We start from the raw sequence: 16,893 nt of genomic DNA on the forward strand, positions 1-16,893 counted from the left end.
CAAGGGAATACAATATAATTCATTCTTAAAATTCATATAAATCCTTCACAAACTGCATGACTCCCTATCCAGGCTGGCCCTATTTCATGAAGTACAATAGTTTCGGAGCAGCCTAATGCTTAATTCAGCTTCTATGCTTGATTGTTGGCAAACATTTTACAGAATAACAGTAAGTAGTCCATTGTGGCAAGGTATCTGAAAGGGCGAAAACCAAGCTGAAATTGATATTAAGATGCAGTTATTCTTGTTGCTCTTTAGGAAACTCAATTCATAACCTAGGCTATACAGGGTGTTTTCTAGAAATACTGGCTATCTTTCACATATTCAATTACATCTTTATTGATTACACTGCCATTTAAGTTTAGAGTTTTTCCTCTTTGGGCTTTAAGGTACCTACTCTAAACTTACTAACACAATGTGACAGGGAAGAAACAGCCTACTTCTTTAATATACCACCATCATTTAGGCTAATATTCCACAAGAAATAGGCAACTTTTACTTACTTGGGATGGCTTGAAGGTGACACAACCAGAATAAATAATCTCTGAAAGACCCTTCCAAAACTTCTGTTTGTATTAGGTTTACTTTCTTTTTAGCCATCCCATTATTTCCATCTTTTCCTTATTTGATTTAGTTATCCCATATACAGACATTTAATAATTTTCAAAAAAGATGCTTTGTAAAAATGTTCTTCTCTGGATATCTCCATGTGCCTAACAATCAAATGGCTGAATTTGGTTTTAAAGGTCACATTGGCATCTCTTACTTGTACTGGGATCCTTTTAGCAATATCAAGAATTAACTCCACATTTGCATAGTTGTTGTTGTTTGGTCCTCCAGGCACTGGCACATAGTGATCTGCCATCTTAATGTATTCTGAAAATGCAAGCAAATTAATAGAGGACACATGATTTTTCTTTCCAGAAATTTAATTGCACAGTGAAACTACGTAAAGGTCAGGGACTAGCATAAGTAACCATAGAACAAAGAGCATTAATAAGATAATTTTCAGGACCATTTAGTTGAAGGCTCTTAGTTTATTAAGTTACAGGCACTAATACAAGTTAATTCTATATTTAGAAGCTCTTATACTAAAACAGGAGGTGTCCAACATTTCACTATGTAATCTTTCTGAGGAATCTTTATGACCTCTGTATTAAGGTTGATGTGTCTGTCAGTTAGTGGCCCAACTGCAATTAACTCTATTCTGAGAAAAAGTTCTAGTCGTGACATCCTTTGTCTTTAACTGGCACTGGACCTAGAGAAAGCCCTTTTCCTAGTGCAGAGCTTGACAGAATGGAGAAAGACAGGACAGCCTGAATGGTTTGCAAACTGGCTAAACAAGAAAGGTTAGTTACAGGAGTATCTGGAAAGAGTTTATCTGGAATACTGATGGTAACAGGTAATTGAAAGAAACTTTAGAAAGATAACCCTTTCTCATATATATTTGTTGTACAGTATTGCCTTTCAAATTTGTTACCTAACATCTCTTTATCTTCCTATTCTAGCAATGACAATTGTAACAGAAGAGTTACCACATGTAGAGACTGTAACTAGCACTTTATATATACATTGTCTCATTTCTCTCATCAACCCTACATATGATACCTGACAGAAAATGATGGCTTGGAACAGTTAAGTAACTTGCTCAAAGTCCATTTCCACCATTTATATATTTATTTTAGCTTTCAAATTTCAACTGAAGCCTCCACCATTATTTATTAACATTTCTTTTATCTTATTCTTTTTTAAAAATTTAAGTTCCAGGATACATGTGCAGGACATCCAGGTTTGTTACATAGGTAAATATGTGCCATGATGGTTTGCTGCAGGGCTTAATACACATCACCTAGGTATTAAGCCCCGCATGCAATGGCAAAGCACATGAACAGACACTTCTCAAAAGAAGACATTTATGTGGCCCACAAACATATTTTTAAATAGCTCAACATCGCTGATCGTTAGAGAAATGCAAATCAAAACCATAATGAGATACCACCTCACACCAGTCAGAATGGCAATTATCTTGTTCTTACTTCTAAAAGATTTTAAGTCCTTTCTAGGAAAACATTCTACTAAAAAAAAAAAAAACACTATAATTTCTTCAAAATTAAAATAGGTTTATTGTTCTCTTTGATTATAGGAGGGAAAGCATGCAAATTATTAAATAATGTTAGATAATACAACAGAATATAACAATACTATTTTTTAAAAGTCAAAATTGGCTGGGTGCAGTGGCTCACACCTGTAATCCCAGCACTTTGGGAAGCCAAGGTGGTTAGATCACCTGAGGTCAGGAGTTCAAGACCAGTCTGGCCAACATGGCGAAACCCCGTCTCTACTAAAAACACAAAAAATTAGCCTGGCATGGTGGCACACAACTGTAGTCCCAGCTACTCGGGAGGCTGAGGTGGGAGAATCACTTGAACCCAGAAGGCGGTGGCTGCAGTGAGCCAAGATCACAACACTGCACTCCAGCCTGGGCAACACAGTGAGGCTCTGTCTCAAAAAAAATAAAAAAATACACACACACACACACACACACACACACACAATTAGCTGGACATGGTGGTGGGCACCTGTGATCCCAGCCATTCAGGAGGCTAAGGCATGAGAATCACTTGAACCCAGGAGGCAGAGGTGGCAGTGAGCTAAGATTACGCCACTGCACTCCAGCCTGGTGGACAGAGTGACATAAATAAATAAATAAAAGTCAAAATCACCTATTGTCCTACCTCAAAGACAACTAGTTTATTATACTTTAGTGAAGATTAATATAAATATACACAATATGTTTAATATTTTTATGGATACCTAATATTTCAATAGCCTATAATTCATTTGACTACTAACTTACTGATGGAAGTACAGATTATTTATAATTTGAAAAATAATAAAATAATGTGAATCCCAGTACAGCTGTTCAATTATATCCACAAGATATGTTGCTACCAATAAAACTATTGGATCAAAAGGTATTCACATTTTCAGACTCTCCCTAGCAACATGGGTACCAAATACTCTCACCTATGTTAGTTATTATCAATCTTTTCAATTTTGCCAGTTTTGTAAGTAAAAAAATCTTTAGCATTGTTTTAGTTTAGATTTCTTTTTTGTTTGTTTTTGAGACAGGGTCTTACTCATCTGTCACTTAGATGACATGCTGGAATGCAGCAGCATGATCATGGCTCACTGCAACCTTGACCTCCTAGGCTCAGGTGATTCTCTCACCTCAGCCTCCTGAGTAGCTGGGACTATAGGCATGTGCCTCTATGCCCAACTAATTTTTGCATTTTTTTGTAGAGACAAAGTTTCACCATGCTGTCCAGGCTGACCTTGAACTCCTGGGCTCAACTGATCCACCTGCCTTGGCCTCCCAAAGTGCTGAGATTACAGGCATGAGCCACCATGCCTGGCCCTCCATATTTTTAATCACTAAGATGTAATCTCTTAATCTTAAGGTACAGTATCTTCACAGATAACGTGAAGAATAAGGTATCAAGGATTTGCATCAAAATAATTGTGTATGGGGGTAAGAATATAGATGAAACTAGATTAGCCATGATTGATAACTATTGATATCGCATGACAAATGGGAAGGGGTTCCTTATTATCTTCTACTTTTACATAGTTAAACACACAGACACACATCAAAAAACACATTCATGAAAAATGCAAATCCTTAGAGGTCCAACACAAACACACAAACACACACACACACACACACACACACTCTTTCCTCAAAAGACAAAGTCTGTGCTTTTGAGGATGGAAAACAAGGGCCTCCTTGGCAAATACTATATCGCGTCTCATAGCCACCTGTAATTTCTAGAAAACCACTTGTGTCGTATCTTTATACATTTGCATATGCTGTTCTGTCTGGTATATCTTTCTCTCCCCCCCCAATTGCTTCACTATTACTAATTCTTGGCTAGACATAATCTCTTTCAGAAAGCTTTCTCTCTCTCTTTTTTTCTTCCCCCCTTTAATACAGTCTCACTTTGTGGCCCAGGCTGGAATGCAGTGGCGTGATCTACGCTCACCACCACCTCCTCCTCCTGGGTTAAAGTGATTCTCCTACCTCAGCTTCTTGAATAGCTGGATTTACAGGTGCCCATCACCAGGCCCAGCTAATTTGTGTATTTTTAGTAGAAACAGGGTTTCATCATATTGGCCAGGCTGATCTCACACTCCTGACCTCAAGTGATCTGCCCGCTTCAGCTTCCCAGAGTGCTGGGATTACAGGCATGAGCCACCCAGCCTCAGAAAGCTTTCCCTTAACCCTGCCCCCAAGAATTAGATGTCTCACTTCTGTGTTCTCACAGGACCCTGTGCATGTTTCTTTTATAGCACTTACCTCATTGTATTGAAATTATTTGTTTCCTAGAAAAAGATCACATCTTATTAAACTGTGAGTCTCTGTGTTAAGTGAATAAATGAATGAATAAATTGGAGTGCCAGGTAGAAATGAATAAGAAAAAGAAATCATGCAAGATAATTTGTATTTATTATAGATGATCCATCTGTACGATTATCCAGTGAAATAAACATTAGGATCTTCCTTTTGTAAGTACAAAACCTGTGGTGGAGAGATGTGAAAGTGTGTATCTAAATGATTTCACATAATAACATGATATAGCTTGAATATGTCCTGGCCAAATCTCACGTTGAATTCTAATTCCCAATCTCGGAAATAGGGCCTGTTAGGAGGTGTTTGGATCATGAGGTCAGCTCCCTGATAAATGGTTTGGGTCATCTCCTTGATGATAAGTCAGTTCTCACTCTAAGTTCATATGAGATCTGGTTGTTTAAAAGTGTGTGGCACCCTCCCCCCATTCTCTGTCTTGCTTCTGCTCTGGCTATGTGATGTGGCTACTACCCCTTCACCTTCCCCAAGATAGTAAATTTCCTGAGGCCTCCCCAGAAGCAGAGCAGAGACCAGCACCATGCTTCCTGTAAAGCCTACAGAATTGTAAGCCAATTAAACCTCTTTTCTTTACAAGTTACCCAGACTCAGGTATTTCTTTATAGCAATCCAAGAATGGCAATATATAATATTTGCTTTCTAATAAATTGGTGACTTCTGTATTTCTAAATAAAATGATATAATAACCTTTCTTTCCTAGGAATAATCATAATATCATTGTCTCAACAAAGAAAGAACATATACAGACTGAAGTATAAAAGAACAACTCTTTTTTTTTTTTTTTTTTTTTTTGGCAGCTTCCCAGTAGTAAAAGGTAAAGAAAATGTAAAAAACGATAGCTCTTCGGCCAGGCACAGTGGTTCACGCCTGTAATCCCAGCACTTTGGGAGGCTGAGGCAGGTGGATAACCTGAGGTTGGGAGTACAAAACCAGCCTGACCAACATGGAGAAACCCTGTCTCTACTAAAAATACAAAATTAGATGGGCATGGTGGTGCATGCCTGTAATCCCAGCTACTCGGGAGGCTGAGGCAGGAGAATTGCTTGAACCCAGGAGTCAGAGGTTGCAGTGAGCCGAGAATGCATCACTGCATTCCAGCCTGAGCAACAAGAGCAAAACTCCGTCTTAATTTAAAAAAAAAAAAAAAAAGATAGCTCTTCACATTATCTGTGGGTACTCTACCTTAAGAGATTATACCTTAGTAGTGACAACACATGGCTATAAAATAAAAAAATTTTAAAAAGTATGGAGAAGAAAGACTACTCACATCTTTCAGCTATACCAATAGTCTTTATCTACAACTATCAGACAGAGAACTATCTGAGTAAAAAGAATATGTAGAAGAATTTACAGAGTGAAACACACTTCAGTCCCAAGAGCTCTCTCCCTCAGGAGAAGGAAAAAAAAATCTCAGGCCAGAGTTTTTCTATAATTCAATATAACTCATAAGGAAAACATTTCCTTCTAAATCTTTCTACTTACATATTCCAAAGAATGTGGCATAACAAATACTTAAACACTGAAAAAGGCATACACTTGAAAGCCCAAATCAACACTTCATTAAATTTCTTCCTATTTAGCCCTAGAACAAAGGAATTTGTATTGAGGTTAACTATCGTGCAATCACATTTATATGCCTATTACTGACACATTTTCAGCAGAAATTATTTTAAAAGGATTTTATTTGGAAGTCCTGTGTTTGGGAATCCCAAGTTAACGATCTCCTACGTAAAGACTATGCTATTCCAGATTTTAGTTTTCAGAGTGATGTTTTCATAATGCATTTAATAACTCACCTGCATTGGCTTTAAGGTCTTCAGGTGTGACCATAACAACAAATCGAATTGCACGTTCATTTCGAAACATTTCATAAGACCACCTACGGATAGACCGCATGCATTTCACTGCTGCAATGCCGTTGTTAGCAATAAGAACCTGGGAGGCGGAAGGAGATGGGAATGGGAGGAAAGGGCAGAAAAAAGCAATTACAGAGGAAAAGAGATGAAAAAATTTTTGTAGATCTATCTTTCTGTGTTAAAGTCCTATTTTCAACCAAGAATTCTTGTTACTGGTCCAGACTGTTAGGAACTGACTTCTCCACGCCAAGCAATATCTTAAAATGTTAGCTAAGCAAATACTTGAGTATGTGCCAGCTAAAATACACTCCTTTCTAACTTCATTTATTTTGAGGGAAAAGTCACAATTGCTCAAATCCTGTGAGTTTATGAATTATTCTACCATACTACAATATCAATTACTAGGGAACAGAAGAAAATTAAATTCAGAGGGATGATGTATTATGAAATGAGGAATCAGGGAAGGCCAACCAGTACAAGGCCATGCACTATTCCCTGTTGCCATGAAATGAGATACCAAGCACTGAACATGTTTAAAAACCCTGGTATTAGTCACTTTTCTCCAAAATAATGAACTCCAATGCCTTAGAATTGTAGAGAATACCTCAGAAAGAATGGTCACTGTTGTAGAAAAATCAAATAATCCTGAGACTTTCTGTAAACAAACCTTTCATCTCCTTACCTGTCTTGCAGTCATGCCTCTGAGGATAACACAGACTAATAGACACATAATCTATCTTTATTGGAAGACTAATAAAAGGATGCTGCTGAAGTAATACTTTTAGGAGTAGAAATATAGGTCCCCATTCTTTAATCTTTTAATCACTGGAAGCTATTTCAACCAAGTCATCCTCTCAGCTCTGACATGGTTTAGATAAAAGTAACACAGAATTACATTTCAAAATACCTGGAATCTCTAAGTATATCATGTGGTATATTCCCTTTAAACATCTCAAATACCTGGTGGAACCCAGTAAGTCACACTGTATCAAACTCTAAGCCTTCTCTTCTGAAACTCTCTCTAGTCCCTTAGCTCTCAAACCAATGCTGTGGTACATTATCTCTCCACCAGGACGCTACAAGTTAATCAATTCCTCATCCCCTGTTGGATCAGTGCAGTCCCACCCTCACAAGATCTTTCAAAAATAACTTTTTTTTTGTTTTGAGACAGGGTCTCTCTCTGTTGCCCAGGTTAGAGCGCAGTGGCACAATCCATAGCTCACTGCAACCTTGAACTCCCAGGCTCAAGAAACCCTTCTGTTTCAGCCTCCCAAGTTGCTAGGACTCAGAAATAACTTTATAAGCACTATTTCAACTCCTTAATTAGCTATGACTAAATTATCCATGGTAAATACATATTACAGAAAAATAGTGAACTTATATTAACAGGATGCTAAGGAGGCAGAAAGGGTAACTGACATAGAGGCAAAGCCTCTAAGAATCTAAATATCAACTGGGAGCAAATCTAGATAACAAATCTAGGCAGGCATTAAACCTTATGTGCTTTTGACAAAATAATTCAGCAAGTTACAACTTACCTTCTCAATCACTTTATTTCCCCCAAAGCGGGTAACAAATTCTGCTGGAGAAGCCACAGTGAAATCTCGTTGAGAATCTATTTTCTTTCGGTCTCGGCCCTGCTTTACTAGGTGCAAGCCAGACATGCTGGACCTTTAGAAATAGAGAAGTCATGAAAATCTATAGATAGGATTTCTTCACACCATCTGTATTTTCTGGAGACCTGCTTTTCACTACCATACCCACAACAGTACTTTCACAATTGCACCCTTGTGAAGACAGCATGCTGGCAGGTCACATATTTTTCAAATACAAGAGAGAAAAGAAAACGATTCTTGCTTGTGGAAATTTAAGGGGAAAAAAAGTGTTCCTGAATAATAAAACACAACAAAGTTTACCAACAGTTGTCGTCGCAAAGAGATAGGCAAAGGACAGAATGAAATAAGAAGGTACAAATAACAGACTCAGAGACTATTAAAGTCAAAAACCAAAAGTTAGCAAGGTTGTTTCTGGATCCCGATCCCGATGTGCAGATGACCTTCACCTCTGTATCTCTGGCTTCCATCTTTCTTATGAGCCATAACTCCACATTTTAAAACTGCCTACTAAATATTTTACCTGAGTATCCCTTAGGTATTTCAAAATCAACAGCTCCAAAACAAAATTACTTAAAAGGCAGCATAATGCCATATTTAATCAATTTTAAGGTGCTACTTGTTTTCTTTTCACTTAAAAAAAAATCTGAGGCCAGGTACAGTGGCTCATGTCCATAACCCCAGCACTTTTGAAAGCCAAAATGGGAGGATGGCTTGAGCCCAGGAATTCGAGACCAACCTGGGCAACATGGCGAAAACCTGTCTCTACTAAAAATACAAAAATTAGCTCTCATGGTGTTGTGGGCTTGTAGCCCCAGTTACCTGGGGGGCTAAAGAAGGTGAATTGCTTGGGCACGGGTGGTCAAGGCTGCAGTGAGCCATAATCATGCCACTGTACTCCAGCCTGGGTGACAGAGTGAGATGGTGGGTGTCTCAAAAAAAAAAAAAATCTCTAAAATTGGTATGTATTTTACAATTGATGCCATATTAAATTGGCAGTACTGCTTTTGTTGTTGTTGTTTTAAGACAGAGTCTCACTCTGTTGCCCAGGCTAGAGTATACTGGTGGGATCTCGGCTCATTGCAACCTCCGCCTCCCAAGTTCAAGCAATTCTCCTGCCTCAGTCTCCAGAGTAGCTGGGACTACAGGCATGTACCACCACACCTGGCTAATTTTTGTATTTTTAGTAAAGACAGGGTTAACCAGGCTGGTCTCGAACTCCTGACCTCAGGTGATCCATCTAACTCAGCCTCCCAAAATGCTGGCAGTTACAGGCGTGAGCTACTATGCCTGGCCAGCAGTACTGCATTTTTTCATTAGTGGTACATAAAATAATAGTGTTTCTAATAACCAATGGCACTTTGGATTAGACAATATACAATAGTGGAAACAGCACAGGCCTGGGTTTACATTCCAGATCACTTCACTTAAATGATCTTTTGCAAATAATTCAACCTTTTCAGCTTCAGTGTTCTCTTCGTAAAATATGCATAATATTCACTGTCCCAGTTATTTACCTATTGTCTTTCAGCTCCAAGCCTACCCTTTTATGCTCTGCTCTGTGACAATGGGGCCAAGATTTGCAAACTTCATTTCCAAGACTCCTTGCTAGCTCCTTCCTGTTCTGTTCATCAAACCGGAAGGCAGAAAGGTAAGAAAAGGGCCTTCCTTCCTATTTCCCAGCTGTTATCAGCATTGCTCCAGCAATAAGAGACTTAATTCCAGTCTCTAGCTTCTTTCAACAGTCTGGTAAAAAGCCATAGAGGTACCAGTAGCAGTGGGTTGTGGCTCTTTGGCAGTCAGAATATCAACCTTGCCATAATCACTCATCCTCTGGACAACACTGCCTGGGCCTACCAATCACCTGTCAAGCCAGGCCTCCTCAAGGATCTGAGTACGAGCTACTCAAAGCTTATGGCCAGAGGTCCAGGCACCAGTCCCCAGAGGACCTCTAACAAACTCCTAGGTTCTGGTAACACTACCTCTTCCCTTTTGTTCTCCCAGCCTTAGGGGTGATAGCTACTTCTTCTAGTTATTAACTCTGGGGTATCTTAGCATGCCTTTTTTTGCTGTTGTTCTTTTATTCTTCCAACACTCAAGAAAGCAATTCTCACTAGTGAATGTTCTCTGTTAATAACACCTAGTGCAATTTCTCTTCCTGGTGACTGCACCTTGACTGATAGACCCTCCAAAAGAGTGTTCAGACAATTAAATATGATAGTGGATATAAGCTCCTTTGTACACTGTTTGATAGACAACTATTTTCTTTTTCTAGTCCCATCTTTTCTTCCTTTCCGCTACAATTTAACCTTGACGCTGCAGTAAGTTATCTTTTCAAAATAAGAAAGTATGATTAAAATCTTCCCATATGCAGCATACCATCTAGCTTTCTGTGCACATACGGTGTTTTACATATACATATATAAATAAGACCAATCTTTCTTTCTTTCTTCTCTGAGTGTCTATATACATAAAACTCAATTAGTGGGCATTTTCCCTATACCTCACATGACTTAGTGTGGCTCTTAACTTGCAAAACCACCACAGGAGCATAACAAGAAGGGACAAGGCTGGGATCACACCTGTAATCCCAGCACTTTGGGAGGCCAAGGCAGGCAGATCACTTGAGGTCAGGAGTTCGAGACCAGCTTGGCCAACATAGTGAAACCCTATCTCCACTTAAAATAAATAAATTAATTAATTAATTAAATAAAAATTAGCCAGGTATGGTTAAACGTCCAGCTACTCAGGAGACCGAGGTGGGAGAATTGCTTGAATCCAGGAGGCAGAGGTTGCAGTGAGCAGAGATCAAGCCACTGCACAACAGCCTAGGTGAAAGAGCAAGATTCCATCTTAAAAAACAAAAAAGAAGGAATAGTTCAGAGTCTAGCAGCTACTTTGCCTACTAAAGGACAACCATAACAAAGGTTATGTACTCTGCTGTTGGCACTCATCTAAAATGCTCTGTACCCTTCTTAGAGATTGACATTTCAAGCTGCTCAATCTAATAAAATTTTCTTCATCCTTTTCTATCCAGGTCTTTAGTTATGCTGCATCTGGACTGGAACTTTAAAGTTAAGAAGGACCATATAGAAAAAGAGGCCCACAAGTAGAATGATTTGTCTAAGATCACAAAAAAAGTCTGTAGCGTAGATAGACCAGAAAACCATGTTTCATGGTCATTTCAATGTTCTTCCAATTATACTATGCAACATATCTAATGATAATAAACAAATGAGGTCTGAAAACAGCACCAGGATACATGTTTTGTTTAGTTTTTTTTCAATTAATTTTTCCTTCATATATTCTTTTTAATTTTTTTATTATTACACATATTTTTAAATAAATAAAAATTATCTTCCTGTCCTTAACTTTGTCATGAACCTATTTCCTTTGGGCCCCAAATCCATGGATCATTATCAGTATCAGTGTATCAGACTGAGCAATAACATGAATGAATCTCAAAAACATCACATTCAGAGAAGGAAACCAAACACAAAAAAAGTGTATACCATGACTCCACTTTTCTGACAATGATACCTAATCTATAGTGCAGAACACTGATCAGTGGGCTGGGGCTGTGGGAACTGACTGCAAAGGGGTATGGGAATGATGGAAACATTCTGTATCTTGATCTTGTAGTAATGGTTACAAAGGTAGATGTATGTGTTAAAACCATCAAAATACATAACTTTAAAAGGTGAACTTGGCCTGGTACAGTGGTCCACATTTTTAATACCAGCACTTTAGGAGGGTGAGGCAGGAGGATCGCTTGAGCCCAGGAGTTCACGACCAGCCTGGGCAACACAGAGAGATCTCTTCAGTACAAAAAATCAAAAAATTAGCTGGGCTTGGTGGCACACGCTTGTAATCCCAGCTATTTGGGAGGCTGAGCTGGGAGATCACTTGAGCCAGGGAGGACTAGGCTGCAGTGAGCTATGATCACACCACTGCACTCCAGCCTGGGTGACAGAGTGAGACCCTGCCACCAAAAAAAAAGGAGATAAACCTTATTGTACATACATTATACCTCAACAAACCTGACTTTAAAACCCTAAACTCATTTAACTGCAGGGCATGGTGGCTCATGCCTGTAGTCCCAGCACTTTGAGAGGCCAAAGTGGGTGGATCACCTGAGGTCAGGAGTTTGAGACCAGCCTGACCAATATGGTGAAACCCTGTCTTTACTAAAATTACAAAAATTAGCCAGGCATGGTGATGCGCACTTATAGTCCCAGCTACTTGGGTGCTAAGGCAGAAGAATCGCTTCAACCCAGGAGGCAGAGGTTGCAGTGAGCTGAGATCACACATCTGCACTCCAGCGTAGGCGAGAGAGTGAAACTCCATCTCAAAAAAAAAAAAATCATTTCACTGTCCACATAAAACAGGTCCATTTGACTGTAAATTATTCCTCAATAAAGCTGGCTTTTAAAGAACTATTACTAATGATATGGAAAGGCAACACAGAGAATAAGGCTAAGGAAGTACCCACATCTTGAAAATCAGCAACTATAGGTATGGCACAATCAAACATTTCTTCATTCGTCCTCATTACCTTCAACCCTCTAGGCACCTCCACTTCGGATCCCACAAGTATTTAAAAATCTGAGGATACAAATGTCAATCAAAATACAAACTATCTGAGGACTGATCTTCTTAGAAATTTCTGTTTCTCCATTACCCCTATATACATTTAGATACCTAACCAATATCATGTGCTTTCCAGCAGAAATAAAATCTACTCTATCACAACTTGGCTTTCTCAACAACAGGAATCCACCACTGCATTATAACATTTTTGTCAGTACCAGTCCAATTCATTCCACTAAATGCAATTAACCTGTCAGTACTCCCAGTGAGCCTTTGCTGATACTGATCCTTCCAGCTCCAACCCTTAAGGTGGTAGGTAACTGAGCTTCCCCTGTGTCACACCAGAACTTGCACTTACATCTTTCCTCCTAATCACACTGGACTGTTACATGAGTTTAACATATCTGTTTTCCCTGATAAAGAAAGAGTGTGTGTTACTTAAGGTCAGATATTTTTATTCATCCCTTTAGATCAGAGATTCTTATTTATTGTTTTATCTCCAGCTCCAAAGGGTACCTGGAACAAACAGAAGCTGCTCAAACATCTTTGGGGTTTTTTTTTTTCCTTTTTTAAGACAGAGTCTTACCCTGTCACCCAGGCTGGAGTGCAGTGGCACAATCTCAGCTCACTGCAACCTCTGCCTCCCAGGTTCAAGCGATTCTCGTGCCTCAGACTCCCGAATAGCTGGAATTACAGGCACATGCCACCACACTCAACCAATTTTTTCTATTTTTAGTACAAATTAGGTTTCACCATGTTGGCTAGGCCAGTCTCAAAATCCTGGTCTCAAGTGATCCACCCACCTCAGCCTCCCAAAATGCTGAGATTACAAGTGGTAGCCACCACACCCGGCGTGCTCAAACATTTTTGAATGGTGATGATGATTACTTATTAATTATTGACAACTACACAAAATAACTACCATTTCTGAGTACTCGCTATGGGACAGATACTATGCTAAGCTCTTTACATGCAAGGCATATTAATCCTGACAATAATGCTGTTTAAGCAACATTTTACAAATGAGAAAAGTGAGGCTCAGAGGGATTAGGTAACTTGCCAATGATCATTCACACAGCCAGAGGTGACGAAACAGATCTGAATCCAACCTTTCCAACTCCAAGCCCTTGAACTTGATCCCCTACAGTACTGCCTTAAGTTACTCTGTATTGAATATGGTCACAGTTAATTACTCACTGTATATTCATGTAAAGAATTACGTTTTTAGAGCAGGGGTATACAATCTTTTGGCTTCCCTGGGCTACATTGGAAGAATTGTCTTGGGCCACATATAAAATACACTAACACTAATGATAGCTGATAAGCCAAAAAATAATAATAATAATTCATGTTTTAAGAAAGTTTATGAATTTGTATTGGGCCTCATTCAAAGCTGTCTTGGGCTGTATGCAGCCCAGGGGCAGTGGTTTGGAAACAGTTGATGGAGAACAAATTTCTTAGATCTTTGCTGACCATGTCTTCCAATGTTTATATATAAGCCCCAAATACATTCCAGCCATACTAACCGTTACAAATCTCAATTCTCTCAAGAACTGAAAGAATGCCTGATAATGTTATTAAATAAATGACTGATATGATTATACTAATCTGAGAGGACATATACTAAATAAATATAGTCTTAAAGTAATCAAAAAATTAAGATAAAATGAAACATGAAGAAAAGGGAAGAGTATTTGCCTTTCAGGAGAATTTTTTTTTGAAACTGTAAAATTTTTTTTTCATTTAAACTGTAAAAATGTGAAGATACTGGAATGTTAATTTGACTGCTCTAAGAAATAATTTTTTAATGTGCAAAATGTAGGATGAATTTCATATATTCGATTAAAAATGTGGTTTGTATCTAATAAGCAAGTTGAACTACTTTTAAGGAAATGTATTATCTATTCAATGGACTGAAAAATAATAGGTAATTTTAAAGAAGGTGAAACGAGCATTTGTAAAGCTCTGTATAACTGTATAACATCATGCAAATTTGTATGATTTTATTTTGTGAATATAGTTTCAACTTGCTAAGTAATGCAAAGAGAGGCAAACACTAAACTTACTACTTAAAGAGAATTCAGCAATTAGACTATATATTGATAGACTTTCAAGGTTTACCCCTGCTGCCATCATGCTGCTTTGACATTCTCAAAGCATCTTGAGAAAAACAAGCTTTGATTCCCCTTGGAACTTTCTGAATAAGTCAAAGTATAAAAAGTCCTCTCAAGGGAAAGCAAGAAGTTAACCAAAAAAAGGCATTCTATAAGCAAGTTAAAAGAAAGATAAGACTTTAAACACAAGCATTTTTCTTTACGCCATCCTGAAAGATTTCAAAATGAAAAGAAGAGAATAAAAAAGGATAAAGAGTACAGGAAAGGCTGGGAGCGAGCATGGCTCACACCTGTAATCCGGCACTTTTGGAGGCCAAGGCGGGTGGATGGCTCGAGGCCAGATATTCAAGACCAGCCTTGCCGACATGGCACATCTTTACTAAAAAAAAAAAAAAAATACAAAAAGTAGTTAAGTGTGGTGTTGCGCGCCTATAGTCCCAGCTACTCCAGAGGCTGAGGCAGGAGAATCGCTTGAATCCAGGAGGCAGAGGTTGCAGTGAGCTGAGATCACACCAGTGTACTCCAGCCTGGGTGGCAGAGCAAGACTCATTCTCAAAAAAAAAGAAAAGAAAAGAAATTCACTCTAGCCAAATGACCAATTTGGCTTCCCAAAGTGCTGAAATTATAGGCATGAGTCACCGTGCCTGGCCAAATTTTAATTTACACAAAAAGTTTATAAATACTCTAGTGCTGGCACTAACCATGCAAAAACAGTAAACAGTATGAAGCAATGCAAACATGTATGTGAAATTTGGCTCCACACTAAATCCGGCTTCATGCTTAACTATATATAAAAAAAATTGGCAAAGTGCAGACCTATTTCTTTACAATACTTATCTTTGCTTTAAGCAAGACTAAGAGCTTTAACTATGAAAATGTTAATTAACCAAATTTCTCCACATCTTTCTCCACTACTTACTGATTTCTTAACATTGTTTCAAAAATAACCTTTTCAAATCTGTAATTTGAACTAACTTTTAGGTAACTTCTGAGTTAGACAAAATTATTATTTTTCTCACTAATCACACAACATTTTCTGGCACATTTTGTGTGCTAATTATATGTCAACTAGAATTCTTATCCTTAGCAACCTGAAACTTTAGTGAAACCCTAAAAAGCAAGAAATCCTAAATCATTAGATATAAGCATTATAGATAAGAACAATTTCACAATTCTTAGAAATTTATTTCTCTATATCACAATTCTTTCTTAATTGGAACTGACCCAGATATTCAATAAGCATCAAAAATAACTTTACAACTTTTTTTGGTTTTGAGACAGAGTCTTGTTCTGTTACCCAGGCTGGGGTGCAGTGGCGCTATCTCGACTCACTGCAACCTCCTCCTCCCAAGTTCAAGGAATTCTCCTGCCTCAGCTCCCTAAGTAGCTAGGATTACAGGCATGCACTACCATGCCCAGCTAATTTTTGTATTTTTAGTAGAGACAGAGTTTCGCCACACTGACCACGCTGTCTCAAACTCCTGACCTCAAGTGATCCACCTGCCTTGGCTTCCCAAAGTGCTGGAATTATAGGAATGAGTCACCGTGCCTGGCCAAGATTTTAATTTACACAAAAAGTTTATCTAAAACATTTATCCCATTCACTGAACTCACGTCCTTCATTTTTAACAGTTTATTTAGATTACTTCTATAAAAGGAGATATTAGACACTATTATTTAAAGTTAGTAGCCAGTGAACATAAACTGCTCACCTAAACCTAAGTAACAGCCTTAAAGTTAAATATATTAGTATTTTTTTTGCCAATAACTCAAGACTTAGCTAACAACATGAAATTACTCTCATTTGTCGGAAAAAAAAAAAAAAAGGCACACAAACCAAGATCATTTTGTTTGAGCTAAGTTAGTAGCTTTACAACCTCCTAGGCCAAACATTGACATCTCAAAATATTTAGCAAAGACAAATATCAAATCCAGACAAAAATGTATTCTGACACTTCTGAAGGCATTTCTATTTTTATTTCATTAATAGTTTTAAAGCCAGCTTGTTTAGTAAAGTTATACTTAAGTCATGTGAACTTGAAAATTGCTTAGACTTATTAACCTTATTTATGAGCACTCTTTTATTTATAAGCCAATTTGGGTAGACACAACACATAAGTATACATATAAATGAACACATTTAGACATATATAGACGCACACAAATGAAGATTCAATGGCTTTTATCTTGGATCCTTAAGCCATGAGATAGCAATACAAGCTTGGGGGGTTTTACTTTGTTTGCCCCAGTAGATAATCCAATGAAGACGGGCCACCAAAATGTCAGATAAAGCA

The 16,893-nt window shown here is 38.1% G+C and overlaps 1 protein-coding gene across 24 annotated transcripts in view; it reads right to left on the reverse strand.

The window, feature by feature from the left end:
- Positions 1-16,893, reverse strand: part of ACACA (acetyl-CoA carboxylase alpha) — a 307,755-nt gene that overhangs the window by 188,679 nt on the left and 102,183 nt on the right. For all 24 annotated transcript variants that reach the window (XR_013535729.1, XR_013535730.1, XM_078373749.1 and 21 more), the window contains 3 exons: positions 7,821-7,953; positions 6,223-6,361; positions 767-876 (listed from right to left, as the gene is read on the reverse strand). Coding sequence is in view for 22 of the 24 variants with exons in the window: in XM_078373749.1 (XP_078229875.1) it covers positions 767-876; positions 6,223-6,361; positions 7,821-7,953 (382 nt within the window). In the remaining 2 variants the exon portion in view is untranslated. The remainder of the gene's footprint in view (positions 1-766; positions 877-6,222; positions 6,362-7,820; positions 7,954-16,893) is intronic.

This window comes from Callithrix jacchus, chromosome 5, assembly GCF_049354715.1.
Source record: "Callithrix jacchus isolate 240 chromosome 5, calJac240_pri, whole genome shotgun sequence".
In the NCBI taxonomy this organism is placed as follows: Eukaryota; Metazoa; Chordata; class Mammalia; order Primates; family Cebidae; genus Callithrix; species Callithrix jacchus.